The sequence below is a fragment of the Canis lupus genome, chromosome 21, assembly GCF_011100685.1.
Source record: "Canis lupus familiaris isolate Mischka breed German Shepherd chromosome 21, alternate assembly UU_Cfam_GSD_1.0, whole genome shotgun sequence".
Lineage (NCBI taxonomy): Eukaryota > Metazoa > Chordata > Mammalia > Carnivora > Canidae > Canis > Canis lupus.
Window position 1 is genome coordinate 10269359 of NC_049242.1, and position 16258 is coordinate 10285616.

At 34.3% G+C, this 16258-nt stretch overlaps 1 protein-coding gene across 9 annotated transcripts in view; it reads right to left on the reverse strand.

Annotated features, from left to right (window-relative positions):
* NAALAD2 (N-acetylated alpha-linked acidic dipeptidase 2) overlaps window positions 1-16258 on the reverse strand; it is a 65210-nt gene that overhangs the window by 25979 nt on the left and 22973 nt on the right. For 4 of the 9 annotated variants that reach the window (XM_038568339.1, XM_038568338.1, XM_038568337.1 and 1 more), the window contains 8 exons: window positions 15956-16057; window positions 13323-13448; window positions 11485-11671; window positions 8474-8567; window positions 6926-7024; window positions 2659-2744; window positions 2258-2377; window positions 2079-2161 (listed from right to left, as the gene is read on the reverse strand). In XM_038568339.1, the coding sequence (XP_038424267.1) occupies window positions 2079-2161; window positions 2258-2377; window positions 2659-2744; window positions 6926-7024; window positions 8474-8567; window positions 11485-11671; window positions 13323-13448; window positions 15956-16057 (897 nt within the window). Of the gene's footprint in view, window positions 1-2078; window positions 2162-2257; window positions 2378-2658; window positions 2745-6925; window positions 7025-8466; window positions 8568-10392; window positions 10541-11484; window positions 11672-13322; window positions 13449-15955; window positions 16058-16258 lie in introns of those variants that run through there. The other 5 variants (XM_038568340.1, XM_038568342.1, XM_038568343.1 and 2 more) reach the window with 5 other exon arrangements.

Below are 16258 nucleotides of genomic sequence, written 5' to 3' on the forward strand. Positions count from 1 at the left end.
ATTAATAAGTACAAACTTCCAGTTGTAAATAATTCATGAGGATGTAAAGTACAGCATAGTCAATAATATTATAATCTTGTATGGTGATAGATGGTAACTACGTTTACTGTGGTGAGCATTGCATAATGTATAAAATTGTCAATCCACAACTTGTACATCTGAAATTAATATAATATTGTCTGTCAACAATACCTAAATTTTAAGATTATAATAAAAAAAATTAAAGCTGTGAGTGGTTATGGCACAAGTGAGGACCGTTGGCTATATTCACTTGACCACAATGGCCAGATGGCAGTTGCCCCTGCTATAAATGCATATAGAGTCAGAGTGTCCACTATAACACATTTTTAGTAGAAAGATTCCTTAACTATATTTAAAGAAAGTATGCTACTGAATATGATCAAGAATTGAAAACTGTTACAATTGTCCCTAGCCCAGATTTATTTAGATTAATGCAAAGTATATTTATTTCTTTATAGCTTAGATTTTTTTATCCTTGAGCTGCTTAAAACTAGAGACACATATTTATATTTACATGTATTCACAAGAATTTACATTTCCAGAGGAAATTTATTAATAGTCTGCTTCCAAAATGCATATTCATAACAAATGCATATTCATGACAAAACTTTGCAACATCCACTGAATATAACGGTAAGTGATAGGAGACAAGTAACTGTATGATTTTATCCCCATATTTGTTTCATTCACATTACTATTTTAAAGTGCAGTGAGAAAGGGACATCTGAGTGGCTCAGAGGTTGAGCGTCTGCCTTTGGCTCAGGGCGTGATCCCGCGGTCCCAGGATTGAGTTCTGCCTCGGGCTTTCCACATGGAGCCTGCTTCTCCCTCTGCCTATGTCTCTGCCTCTCTCTCTTTCTCTGTGTCTCTCATGAATAAATAAATTCTTTTAAAAAAATAAAGTGCAGTAAGAGGAAATGAGACAGGAGGAAAGTATTTGAAAATTAAACAAGAAATGTATGACATGCTTTAAAATAATTCTACAGGGATCCCTGGGTGGCGCCGCGGTTTAGCGCCTGCCTTTGGCCCAGGGCGCGATCCTGGAGACCCGGGATCGAATCCCACGTCAGGCTCCTGGTGCATGGAGCCTGCATGGAGCCTGCTTCTCCCTCTCCCTGTGTCTCTGCCCCTCTCTCTCTCTCTCTCTCTGTGACTATCATAAATAAATAAAAATTTTTTAAAAATCTTTAAAATAATTCTATAAAAAAAAACAAAAAAATAATTCTATAAAATCTCAATTCAAAAAAAAATCTCAACTCATAAAAGATAAATACATGGTTCAGAGAGAGTAAGTGCTTTTATATATTGCACCTGTCTTTACAAAAATGTGTGTCCTTAACATTGTACATTAAAGAACTTTGTTACTCGGTGGGAGGCCTAGGGAAGATGATGAAAGAAGGGGGCCTAGGAGAAACACCTACAGATCAAGCATTAGGAGCCAGTGTGAAATGAAAAATCAATCATATCTGAAATTCAATCATACCATAAATATCTGAAATTATAAAGGCAGTTTACTAAAGTAATTCCATTTCCAAGATTATCTTCTACTCAATAATCAACCACTTACCTTTTTTAAAATGGTAATATATACCTATGGTTGCAATGTATATGGAGTCTACAAATATGAAATTATAATCCAGTCACCTTACTAGATCACAGGTTTTCTTAGATAGAACTCCAAAGCAACTTCAAAACTTGAAAATCAACTCCAAGGATCTGTATCCATTTTTACATAGGCCCATCTACTTTTAGAAAAGCTTGCTGGGTCTGATTATTCTTTGAGCTTACAAATTTCACTTATTAGCAAAACAAATACAAACAGGAGCCAAAATGTTTTGACAAGAATAAATTTGGATTTAGTCCAGTAATTAAGAGATTACTCTGCTTTGCCAAACTGATGTGAAAATAAAAAACTATTTCTTAAATTCTTGAGTCTTTCTCCAAATTAAACCTATTTTAGGTCATGGAATCTATCTCTGTATCTCTGCTCATCCTGAGATACAGGTACTTGTTTCCCTGTTATTAAGAAAATAACAAGAGCCTCTGGTCATACTTACCTCAGCCCATTCTGTGGAGCCCAGCAGCCCAAACTCTTCTGCGTCCCAGCTGGCAAAAATGATGGTTCTCCTAGGTCTCCAGCCTGCAATCATTGTTAACATACATTAACGTGCCTAAAAATAGAGAACAATTAAGTGAGTCCCTTTTTGTCATCAGCTACCGAGGAAGCATTATTCACCTCTGCTCATCAGTTTTCCAAAACTTTGGACGATTTCTTGCAAAACAGCAGCCCCACTGGTCGGGTCAATTGCTCCAAACACCCAGGAGTCTCGATGACCTCCTAGAATAACGTACCTATCTGGAAAATAATGCGTTCAGAAGAACCACAACTTTGAATACATTACAAAGAGTTGCATTTTAGGTTTTTAAATTAAACTGCCTTTTGGTTGAGATTCTTCCATAGGGGGAAAAATAAAAATCAACATTATAGAGATTCCTTTTAGAGTCGTACTATTTTTTTTTTTCAAATGTAGCTGTTTCACATCCGTCAAGGAAAAAGAATCAATTCCTGACTGAAGTTTGTTTTCTCTTACTCTTAAACTTAGTAAAAATGAAGTGTTTAAAAAAGTTCAGACTTACCAGGTTCCACAGATCCTCTGATCGTTCCAATGACATTGTAAATCCTTGTAATTTTATTAGTGTTATGAACGTGCATTCTTACCTTCCTAGAATTTCAAAGGGAATAAATTACTTCACATGCATTACATCAAACAGTTTTGTTCCACCATCGTATTATGAAAAAATCTCAAAATTACAGAGAACTGTATAACAGGACAATGAATTCCCATATATCCAGCCTAAATTCAATAGTCATTAATATTGTTGATGTGTGCAATTTGTAAACGGTTAATGCATTTTACTCCTAAGTACTTTAGCAAGCTTAAAGCCAGATTTTTAAAAACTGAATCTCAATATTTTTATTACTCCTCCCTCATAGCTACATTGTTATTTAAAGTCCAATATGTTCGCAAAATGAATTTAAGTAAATTAAGCAAAAAAAGTCCAAAAAAAAAAAAAAAGTCCAAAATATTCTTATTCAAAATGTCTTAGGTATTCATTCTAAAATTTTTAAATACACTATTAATTACAAAAATAAGGAAGGCAGCCAATTATGTGTTAGAGGACAAACAAGCTTTTTTTGTCTTTGTGGGCAGCCCCGGTGGCACAGCGGTTTGGCGCCGCCTGCAGCCTGGGGTGTGATCCTGGAGACCTGGGATCGAGTCCCACGTCGGGCTCCCTGTGTGGAGCCTGCTTCTCCCTCTGCCTGTGTCTCTGCCTCTCTCTGTGTCTATGAACAAATAAATAAAATCTTAAAAAATAAATAAAAATGTGTCTTTGTATTTACATTAATTCCTGCTGGTCAGTGAGTCAGTGACTTTCTTCAAGACTCTTGAAGCATAGTATCAGTACATTGTTAAATAGCTGGCTGAGTGCTGCCAAAGAGAAACATGGGAAATTTGGAAAGGAAATGGGAATTTGGGAAGCATCGACTAAAATGTACAACTATGTAACGAAACTTTTCTAGCCCAGAAAAATCACTGTTGATTCTGATTTGAAACCAGCCTTTTATTTTTTTTTTATTTTTTATTTTTTAATTTATTTTTTATTGGTGTTCAATTTACTGACATACAGAATGAAATCAGCCTTTTAAATATCCATTCATGCAATGTAATTAACCAAATTATAATTCAAGGGGAAATAAAATCAGTCGCAAATAGGGGGAAAAAAAAAACCCATTCACATTCTATGAATCCAAAATGACATGGGAAAATGTGGAGTCTCTTTTTCACAAGGAAACAAAATGAATCTTTATCTATGGAGCAGGGTGGGAGAGTAGATAGAGAGGAATCCCAGCAGTTTCTAGTTTGTGGTTGTTCATATAGATGGAAGAACAAAGAGGTTGTCAAAACTTGGATACTGCTAAGTGCAGATTTTCGTTTTTCCCCTCTATAAGGATATTGTGCTTCTGATTTCATATACAAGTCATGTGCAATATTCAAAGTGCCTTTGGGAAGAATCTAATGGGTATTTTTTTCCATTTTAAGACATTTATTTTGCTACTGAGAGAAAAAAATAGCAAGAAAGCAGAAACATTTTTAGCATGTGTTTCTAAAAATATGAGCCTAAGATCTATTAGTAAGAAACCCCAAAGCATTGATATTATGGCATTAAATGAAGAAAAGAATAATGTTACAAATGAGGGAAAAAAATCTATTTTAATCAAAACCTGAAAGCAAACATAGACTATCTGTTCAGACTCTCAGACGAGCTAATCCACATATTTATTTCGTATGTCTTTCTAGTTTTTAGAATCATTGACTCCAGGAGTTTCTAAAAGAATATCTATGTCTTTGTCCTATTATCACTTCAAATTCATCATGTTCCAAATAAAATGAACTCTACAATGTAAGCTCCAGGGAGGGGGTGTAGGGATTTTGCCTGTTTTGTTCACTGCTGAATCCCCAGTGCCCAGAATGGTAACTGGGTTATAGTAAATGCTCAATAAATATTTGTGAAATGAATGAATATACCTCTGTAAGGGAAAAGTGAGAAAGGCCTTAGCTTATCCGTCACCTCTGCCTACCACTGTCTTTTATAAGACTATTTCAACTCTGTAGAGATCAAATTTAACTTGTAGAAATACCACATCCACTGAAATATACAATGTCTAGTGAATGTTCAATTGATTCCTTCAACGTAGAAGAAACAAGTTTTTTTGCTATTAAATACTTTCAGTATTCCTGATGAGCTGATTTTTTGGTATCATCACTGAATTCTCCTTTGAACCAATTTCAATTCCTTCATGGTTCTCTTATTAATTAATGAATTAAATGAAAATTTTGACACATGTTCATTTTATATTTATAGGAGAAACATGGTTTTACTTCTAAAAAAAATCATCCTCCATCATTTTTTGGAAGTCCCATTGAAATGTGCAGTAGATTCACCTCATTGAACCAGTTGCAGGTAACCTAAAACCTAGGTATGTCTTCTTTTGGCTCGGAGGTAAATCACCAGCAGTGACATTTTTACTCTGCTAACTCTATCTCTAACTTTTTTTTAAACTATTAAGTTTATAATTTTAACTCCAGTAGAGTTAACATACAATGTTATATTAGTTTTGGATGTACAACATAGTGATTCAACAATTCTATACAGTACTCAGTGTTCATTGCGGTAAGTAGACTCTTAAACCCCTTCACCCATTTCACCCATCCCCCCACCCACCTCCTTTGGGCAACCGTCATTTGTCCTCTGTAGTTAAAAGTGTTTCTTCATTTGTCTTTTTGTGGACTTCTAACTTTATAATGTCTTTCCTACTGATTTTGTGTCTTATATTTCTACTAGTTTCCTTATGGCAGGTAAATTATTCCCTATTGGTGGGAGCAATGATTAAGAATTTGATTTTAGGTCTTGTCATTTGGTAATCTCTATAAATAATTATCAAGAGGTCTTCTGAGAGAAAAATGACAGAATCCCTGTAGATGGATTAATCAATTATCAAAAGTTCTTCCTGGTGAGAAAGAACAGTTTTTGTGTGTGTGTATGAGCCCATTTTGAGCTCAAATCAATTAAGAATTTTGTGCCCATAGTGAAGAACTTTTTAATATCTAGACCAGAGAATTTGTATATTTTTGAGTTTACTCTTGAACTGAGATTGTAGAACTAAAGCTATATGTTTTCTCTGTTCTCTGTGTCATTATGTTTGTTTCTAAATCAGAAAGGCCTTTATCTTTAATTGTGTATGTTAGATTTTCCTGCTGCTATTGATAATAAACTCTCATATACTAAAGTAACTCTGAGTTACAGAGACAAGTAATTACATGAAGTATTTCTAAAATTCCTTTAAAATATTGAACTTCTAATACTTTAAAAGGTCTGAAGTGAGAAACATTTTTACAAAAACTAAGAAAACACAGAATCCAAGTTTGCATTGTTAAAGTGTTAGCAAACAAGACTGATTTACTAATTTTGGTTTAATCAAAAGAGCTATATATTCTGATTTATCAGCATTAAATTTCTCTTTCTCTCTCAAGCAAATCAGACTACTTAAAATTCTAAATCATGCCATGGCTGTTTCACAACTCTACACAAGCTGATCTCTCGAACCACCATTTCCTGCCTGCCTTGATCCAGTGGAAACTTAATCTTTCTATAATACTAAACTCAATGAATATTCTGTGATCACTCCTCTACAACAGTGCTACTTCAGTGAGCCTTACAATAGTTATTTGCTTTTCCATTTTAACTCATTTAACCCACCTACACAGTAAGTAATAAATATGAGCTCCTTTCTCTCTGCTCTTGTACTCCCTCCCTTAAAGTTTCAGAATGCTTACATTTGAAATATTGGGTTATCTGAAACACTGTTTTATTTTTTTTTAATTTTTTATTTATGATAGTCACAGAGAGAGACAGAGAGAGAGGCAGAGACATAGGCAGAGGGAGAAGCAGGCTCCATGCAGGGAGCCCGACGTGGGATTCGATCCCGGGTCTCCAGGATCGCGCCCTGGGCCAAAGGCAGGCGCCAAACCGCTGCGCCACCCAGGGATCCCTGAAACACTGTTTTAAAAGTTTAGGTTTAACATTTTAACTACCTACTTCACCTAAACTCAAATGTAGTCACGGTTAAGACTTTGTAAAAACAAAGGTTGTGATCTCACTATTGGAAGAATTCAGTATATCATTCCCTCAGTAATTCTTAAGTGATATAAAATGATCAAGTGTTTACTATGAAAAAATGAGAAAAAGATAAGCAAAATATAACTTGGCAGAGCAGTTATCTTCACATTTTTCCATTAAGCATATAAAACTTTTCCAGTCTATTAAAGTAATATAAAATTACCTGAAGGACTCATGCCCTGCAAAGCCAGGCCCAATGTTATAATCCACATTAAGACTTCCCTTCCAGCTGTCATCTGGTGGGCCAGTTCCTCCCATGTGACTGTCAAGAGAAAAGGAAAATGACATTAAAAAGGCTGAGCATCACAATTTCTTAGAAGAAATCATGAAGTTTGATGAGATATTTCATTCATACATTTAACAAATATTTATTGAGCCAAGTACTGTCAATATTCCCTTTGTGGAACTTACATTTTAGCAAGAGAGCCAAAATTGATGAAGTACTTAATATGTCTGTGATAAGAGGGCTTGGGGAAAAAAAATAGGGAGAGGAAATGAGAAACATCAACCTCCTTCCTTCTGACTTTATGTAGGGAAGCATTAGATATAGGAAATATTGAAAATAGGCAATCCAGGACTGTGTTAATGTGGGGAACCAGCTGCAGAGCCTATCTGAGAACTGAATCTCCTAGCCCTCAGCACACTGGGGATATGGGAGGTCCAGAGTCAGCACACTGATTCTTGACCACATTGTTCTCCAGATAAAGCTCCTCTGCTCCCCCCCTGCTTGAGTCAATAGCCTATTCTTTTACCTTTTGAAGTAAACATGTTTTTCTCTGCTTCCCAAAGTTAATCATTCCTATAGCCAACCTGCTGACTCTCTTAAGAAAAACTGGAGGAGACAAAGCCTTGGGATCTGAGGTCCCAGTCGGTTTGAGTCAGAGTCTCAGTCACCCTGGCCCCTAGATTAAAATTCAGTGAGACTCCAGGTCTTTCTTCACATCGTCACCTCCAACTATCCTGCATCTGTGGCATGTTAAGGAGAAGAAATTAATTTCTAGAGAAGCTTCTGATTACCTAGTAGGCACTCATTAAGCAATTATTAAATTGTATTGGTACAGACATCTAAAAAAATAAAAGTTTGGAGATCTGTGAAAGAACATCAGTAATATAAATGCAAAAATAGCAAACATTAATTAAATGCTTACTATATTCTAGATACTTTACACGCTTGCATTGAAGGTCATCTCCTCCTCCTAATAAACCTATCAAGGAGAAACAATTACTATCCCTCATTTCACAGATAAGAAAACTGAATCAGAGAAAGATTAAGTAGCTAGTCCAAGTTCACACATCTAATAAGTGGCAGACACTGTAATATTTTTAAGATACAGGTCAAGTACAAACATCAAATAAATATCAAGAAAATCCAAATATTTGAAAAATCTCCAATCAGTATTTATCTTTGGACACAGTTTTGTACTTAAGACTTTCATTTGTACCAGACTAATGGTTTCTTGCTATTTCCTATTGTGCTCTGTTATTCTTACTTCAGGAGCTATTTTGATACAAGACTCTTTTAAAAATTCATCTTCCTATTTTGTTCCCTTAAGTTAAAAAAAATTTTTATTGAGGTATAAGTGACATATAACATTGGTTTCAAGTATACAACTAGACTTTTAACATTATTAGATTACGTTGGTTGTAGATGAGAAAATGGACATATTAGTGTAAAATCTTAAACCTCATATCCAATTAGAATACCTCATACCGTAGTAATATTTCTGCATCATTATACCCAATAGGATGTACAGGGATCTTGGGGATTCCCACTCCTTCTTTGACATCAAGTCTAAAGGTGTACTCTGCAGAAATTAATTGCACAAAATGAAATCAACTGAAGAATCTGAGCATGGTTATAAAGAAATTTCTTTTATTCCTATCTTAGATTTACTACATGTTTGAAATTATATCAAAATTTAAAGTTCCCTCAAAGCCAATGATTGTTTTACCTAATATGACCTATTTAATTCAACAGTAAGAAATGAAATCATTTAAATTTTAGTGTGAAATCAACTGTAGGTATTATAAATTTCTAATTTTTTTTGACATTTCAACAAATTCTCTTGAATTTTACAAGAGTATTTTATTTCCTCATCGATATCTTGAATCCTTTCTAGAGAAGCTTCATTTAACCAGCTGCCTGGAAAATGTGTCCCAAATTCTGAAACTAGGTATAACTGAAAAAAAATTAAAGGGAATTTATGAGATCTTGGAAATAATAAAAATATTTTTTCAAATAGTAATACAATATTCTCTTTAAAGGAAGACTGAAAAGTATTGTCAGACTTACAACCTCATTGAGACTTTGGCTTTCAGCCAAAATAGTTCTATAACCTATCTTATAAACAAAGTAAGATTTCAGTCAAATCACATCATATTCCACCTTAAAACTAGACAAGAGCAAATGGGAAAAGAAGCAGAAAAAAGAACGTAATAAAGATCAGGAGAAATAGGAAACAGAAACATGGTTCTTTGAAAATTGATAAAACTGATTAATCTCTAGCAAATCAGTTCAGGAAAAAAAAAAATCCCATGATCAAGAATAAAGAACAGAATATCACTGTAGAACCTGCACATGCATAAGCACACATGTGCATGCACACACACACAGAATGAAAATATTATGAACTCTATTAAATTTAACTTAGATGAATGGACAAAATCCGTGGAAAACATAAGTTACCAAAGCTCACCTAACAAATACATGAACAACCTAAAGAGCCACATATCTATTTTAAAAGTTGAATTTGTACTCATTTTTACTATCAAATGTGGTATGTAGTCATAGATAAAATCTGCATAATCAAAAGCTCTTTGGGAACTTCAGTATCTTTGGGTAAAGGGTAAACCTGACAAAAAGAACCTAAAGTAAAACCTGCAGCTGTATCATACTTAACAGAGAAAGACTGGATTTCTTCTGCTTGAGGAAGGAACAAGGCAAGGACATCTGCTCTAACACTTTTTTTTTCCAGCAATGTCTGAGACGTACTAGTCAGTATACAATGACAGAGACATTTAAAAAAGTAAAAGACATCTAGACTAGAAAAAGAGAAATAAAACTGAATTCACAGGAAACATGATCATCTATGTAAAAACTCTGATGGTATCTACAGAAACCTCCTAGAATTACTTAGTAAGTTAAACAAGTTTGCAGGATACAAGATCAATTTATTTCTTCCACAAATACAAAGAATTTACTAGCAATGAACGTATGGAAATTAAAATTTAAAATGTGTTTTTGAAAAGCATAAAACCAGGAAATGCATATGGATAAATGTGAAAGATGTGCACGATCTGTACAGTGAAACTACAAACATGCTGATATAAATTAAGGAATACCTAAGTAAATGGAGAATTGTGCCATGCAGATCAAAATCTTCAATATTTTATAAGATATCAATTCTCCCCAAATTGACATATATTTAATTCAATCTCGAACAAATTCCCAGCATGCTTTTCAGTGCAAATTAATAGGCTGGTTTTAAAATTCACATGGAAAAGATCTAGAATAGCCCCCCAAAATTTTGAAAAAAAGTGTAACTTGAATTACATATCTACTACAATGCAAAATTAAAAAGACTGAACAAACTAAATGTAGTAAGGATATAAAGCAAGTGGAACACTCACACACTGCTGCGAGGATATAAAATGCATAACCACTTTGGAAAACAATTTGAAAATCTCTTCAAAGGGGCACCTGGGTGGCTCAGTGGTTGAGCATCTGCCTTTGGCTCAGGTCGTGATCCTGAGGTCCTGGGATCAAGTCTGACATCAGGCTCCTTGTGGGGAGCCTGTTTCTTCCTCTGCCTGTCTCTGCCTCTCTCTCTCTCTGTGTCTCTCATGAATAAATAAAATCTTAAAAAAAAAAAAAAAGAAAGAAAGAAAATCTCTTCAAAAGTTAAATATGCATCTATCATATTATCCAGTCATTCCATTTCTATATATTTACCTATGAGAAATAAAAACATATGTACAAAGACTTGTATACAAGAGTTCATAGCAGCTTTATGTACAAGAGTCTCCAAACTGAAAATAATCCAAACATCCTACAATAAATGAATAAACAAATAGTGTATCCATGCAATGAAATACTGCTCGGCATAAAAAGGAATGAACTACTGACACAGACATCAACACAGATGGATTTCAAAACAATTCTGCTGACAGAAAGCAGATTAGTGGTTGCCTAGGGATTGGCAGGGAGTGGGTAGGAAGGGTTGGGAGGAAAGCATTACAAAGAGATGAGTGAAAACTTTTTGGGTAATGGATATATTCATTATCTTAATTGTGGAGACAGTTACATAGATGTCAAAACTTTTCACATTTTACATTTTAAACACCAAAAAACTCAGTGGTATTAAAAAAAATACAAATGTATGATCTAGAGAAGCATAAAATCACTAAACAATTCAGAAAACCAAAGCTCTAGTTTGGTAAAAGCAATATTACTTTGGGTATGGGGATCTGCATTTCTGCACCTTTACTCAAAGAAGAGGGAAATTCAACTGACCCTTCCCTCTCCATGTCCACACCTCGTGAAAATTTGAAACAAAAATATTATGTGGAAAATGTTTTTTTAATTCCTGGTAATAGTTATCCACAATACCATAGTTGCATACAGTTTTGAGATTATTCTGTAGACGTTTGCTTTCATGACTTCTATAAAGGCAAGTACTATTTTTGCAAAAATGGGTGAACAGTGACAGGCCCATCCATTACCTTTAGCTGGATAGCCTGGAGTGAGCGGGTCACCAGCACCATTCAAATTTAACACATTCCCTCTCTGTGCTGCAGTTCCAGGAAGGTTCCATCCTTTAGGATATGGCTGTACAGCAGGGGCAAAGTAATCAGCTGGATCTGAGTACAAGATGATTCCTATGGCTCCTGCTAACATGGCATTTTTAACCTGCAGAGGCAATGTGCAATCCATAATGTAGAACTGACAAATGATTAATTCATTTAAGAGAAAAATCAACTTAATATTGTAAGGAACTTAAGACACTACTTTTTATCATGCTGTTACACATTTAGTTCTTTATGCCTCAAGTACAATTTATCTCCTGGGGGAGCTAACAACTCTCATTTATTCTATACAACTCCAAACAAATTATTGTCTCTTCTGTGAAACATTCCTATTGTCACTAAAACTGCAAAATTAATGTCTCCCTTTTTTCTACCTCTTCTATTTTGTACATATTTCTGTTATATTAAAATACTATGACCCATTGTATGTCTTTAAAACATCTTTCTCCCTTGCCAGACTGAGAAACGTTTTTAGAAAACGGACCATGTCTCATTCCCTTTTAACTACCCACCCTCCAAAGTCTAGCACATCATATAAATATTTATAAAACTAAATTTAAGATCTATACAGAGTGTGTGAAAAATTGCCCACTGTGTTTTGTAAACATTTTCTAACAATCCAAATTGACCACAAATAGGAAAATCTTTCCTGTAAGATTCTGAATTCTTTACTACCAGAAATACTGTAGCAAAAGACAGATTACCACCAGTCTTGATTAATGAAAACATATTCAATATTTAGAAAGCTTTCTTACAACATGAATGGGAGTACAATCTGCCACAACTTTTTTGAAGGGCAATTTGATAATGCCTTCCAAAATTTTCAGAGAACATACGTGTTGATTCAGCCATTCAATTTCTAGGAATCCATACTACAAAAACCTTTGCATAAATGTTCAAGTGCATACAATGTATGTTCACAATGGATTATTTTTAATAGTAATAAATTCCAACCAAGCATCTATCAACACAGGAATGGCTAAACTGCTTATCAATTCTAGAAAGTATTATGTACCCATCCAAAATAACAAGGTATTTACCTACTAAGTAGCTATAGAGAATCAATTAAGTACCAATCACTAGCATAAGTGCTTTCAAACAAAGTCATTTAGTCTTAAGGATTCTAGGAGATTAGTGGTATTATTAGCATTCCCACTTTATGTATGAGGAAACATGGGCAGAGAAAGATTAAGTAACTTGCTCACAGTAAAAGATCTAGAGAACAAGGAACCTAGATGAGACCAGAATCAATGTTGTATGGATCTAGACTCCTATACTCTTAACCACACATTATATAACTCTCAATGTTTTGGCGTGGAGTGATACCCATATATTATTGCTGAGTGGAAAAAAAGTTATATATAGTATTTGATGCCATCTTTGTTAAAGTATAACATGTAAAACTAGTATATGGAAAGAATTTATATTCATATGTCACAGAATTAGGTCTAAGAAAAACTGTTAAGATTGATCATGTCTGGGCTAATAAAATGGGTAATGGAGGGTAGCTTTCATTTTTCAGTTTACATAAAATTTCGAAAAACAAATTTTGTTTCTGTAGTAAAAGTAACTTCCTTTTCTAGGTATGTGAAGTAACATAAAAACAGATTTCCTGTGCAACCACGACAAATAGGAAGATTTGTTAAATACATATATTGAAGTAATCCTGGAAAACACGATGCAAGCTGATCATTCACATTTAGAGGATATACACTATCCTCTTCTCTCTAGAAAAAGAGGAGATGATACAATACTTTATTTCCTCTGAAGATTTTTCCATATCTTGCAATAACAATCTTGCCACTGCAGTTGATGTTCATCTCTCTTTCCAGTTTGAAAAAGTCTTCAGTACGAGCATAGTTCACATATATGATATCTCCCTGTAAGAAAAGAAAAAAATTAAAAATAACAGAATACTGCTAATTAAAGAGAAAACAATAGAATAAGTTTGCTCCACAATACCATATCATCAAAAGTTATCTATCCTGGATTGGGCTTGAAAAACAGATCCATGCTAATTCTGTAGAAGTTTTTAGAAGATGTTTCAATACTTTGAAAAGTTAAAAAAAAAATTCCAATATATAACACTAAGCAGTGTTCTATTTTGAAGAGATTATCAGACTATACGGAGCTGAAGGAAATAGAGAGGATTTTAAAAATTCCAACTATATATTTTTTTAATTTTTTAAAAAGATTTTATCTATTTATTCATGAGAGACAGAGAGAGAGAGAGAGAGAGAGAGAGAGAGAGAGGCAGAGACATAGGCAGAGGGAGAAGCAGGCTCCCTGCAGGGAGCCCAGTATGGGACTCGATCCTAGGACTCTGGGATCACACCCTGAGCTGAAGGCAGATGGTCAACCACTGAGCCACCCAGGTGCCCCCAACTATGTTTTAAACAATTCCACTTATAACTGCACCACATAATAAAATACCTAGGAATAAACTTAACCAAGGATTTGAAAGACCTATACTCTGAAAATTATAAAATACTGATAAAAGTAATTGAAGACCCAAATAAAGGGAAAGATACTCCATGCCCACAGACTGGAATATCATTTAGCATCATTAAAATTTCCATACTTTCCAAAGCAATCTACAGATTCTACACAATCCCTATCAAAATACCAACAGCCTTTGTCACAGGACTACAAAAAGTAATACTAAAATTTGTATAAGAACTATAGAAGACCTCCAACAGCCAATGTGAACAAGAGAAAGAACAAAGCTGAAGGTATCACAATCCCAGATTTCACGATAGACTACAAAGCCATAGTAATCAAAACAGCATAGTAGTGGCATGACAACAGACACAAAGTCCAGAAGTAAACCCACACTTATCCAATCAATCTATGACAAAGGAAGCAAGAATATACAGTGAAGAAAAACAGTCTCTCCAAAATGGTGCTATGAAAATCGGACAGCTATATGCCAAAGAATGAAACCAAGACACTTTTCTCAAACCATCCACAAAAATAAACTAAACATGAGACCTGACACCATAAAACCCCTAGAAGAAAACGTAGGGGAGTAATTTCTTCCACCTGAGCCTTAACCTTTTTCTAGATACGTCTCCTTGGGGAAGGGAAACAAAAGCAAAAATAAACTATTGGGACTACATCAAAATAAAACGCTTTTGCATCACTAGGAGAACCATAAACAAAACTAAAAAGGAGAAAGATAGCTGCAAATGATATATCTGGTAAGGGGTTAATATCCAAACTATATAAAGACTTTATATAACCCAATACCAAAAACTAAATAACATACATACATAATCTAATCCAAATGGGCAAAACACCTCAATAGACCATTTTCTAAAGAACATAAACAGATTGGCAACAGACGCATGAAAACATTCTCAACATTACTAACCATCAGGGAAATGCAAATCAAAACCACAATGAGATATTACCTCACATGGGTCAGAATGGTTAGTATCAAAAAGGTAGTAACAGGTGTTGGCAAAGATGTAGAGAAAAAAAGAAATCCTTGCATACTGTTGGTAGGAATGTAAGTTGGTGCGACCACTGTGGAAAACAGTATGGAAACTCCTCAAAAAGTTAAAAATAGAAATACCATATGATCCAATAATTCTACTACTGAGTACTTCCCCCAAAAAAGCAAAAACACTAATTTAAAAAAATGCACCCTTATATTTACTGCATCATTATTTAACCAAGTGTTCATTGATAGATGAATGGATAAGGAAGAAGTGGTGTATGTGTGTTACTCAGCCATAAAAAAGAGTGAGATCTTGCCATTTGCAACAACATGGATAGACCTAGAGGGTATTATGCTAAAAGAAATAAGTCTGAGAAAGACAAATGCCATATGATTTCAATTACATGCAGAATTTAAGCAAAAACAGACTCTAAAATACAAAACAAGCTGAGGGTTGCCAGAGAAGAGACAGATTGAAGGGGGAGAGGCGAGTGAAACAAAGGGGATTTTTTTTTTTTTTTTTTTTTTTACAAAGAGGATTTTTAAAAGGAAAAAGAAATCCCAAACAGGTTTAATTTTCAAACATAGTATTAATTTAAGAACTTCTATGGTATGATCTATAAAACCAGATCTATAAATCTATGGAAAAAAAAAAATCAAACTATAAACAAAGGAAAAGAGCTTATAAAAACATCTACTGATATAACTAAAGATGAGTTCAGCAACTTCTTTGTTATTTCAGAGTGGCATCTGCTTCATCAGGCTATGATTTTTGTGTATTTTTTTTTCCCTCAGATTATTTTTAGAAAGGGTGTTCATAGGACTGAACCTCAAAATGTGGATCAGCATGAATGATTCACCTAATCTTCTTGGTTTTAGTCCTCTACATAGGCTTTAAATAACAAAGGAAGGCTTAAAGAATTGGGTAAACAAGTCTTATTTTACCTCTGGTATGCCTTGGGCTGAGAAAGCGTTATATGGTGGAACAATATTTGTAACATTCTCATATCCATCTGGTGGTGGCTCAAGATAGGAGGTATTGAAAATCTAGCAAGAATTGTAACACATGCAGTTGGAGAGAAACATTCCAGATTGTTATTAAAGAATAATGCCCCCAAGTATACACTTACAATAGAATATTCTAAAACTAGGCTCAATAATTAATCAGGTAAATTCCACTGGCAACAGTGAAGAAGAGCTTTATTATTATTACTGCCTTCAAAATAGTAGCAACTTCTAGAAATACAT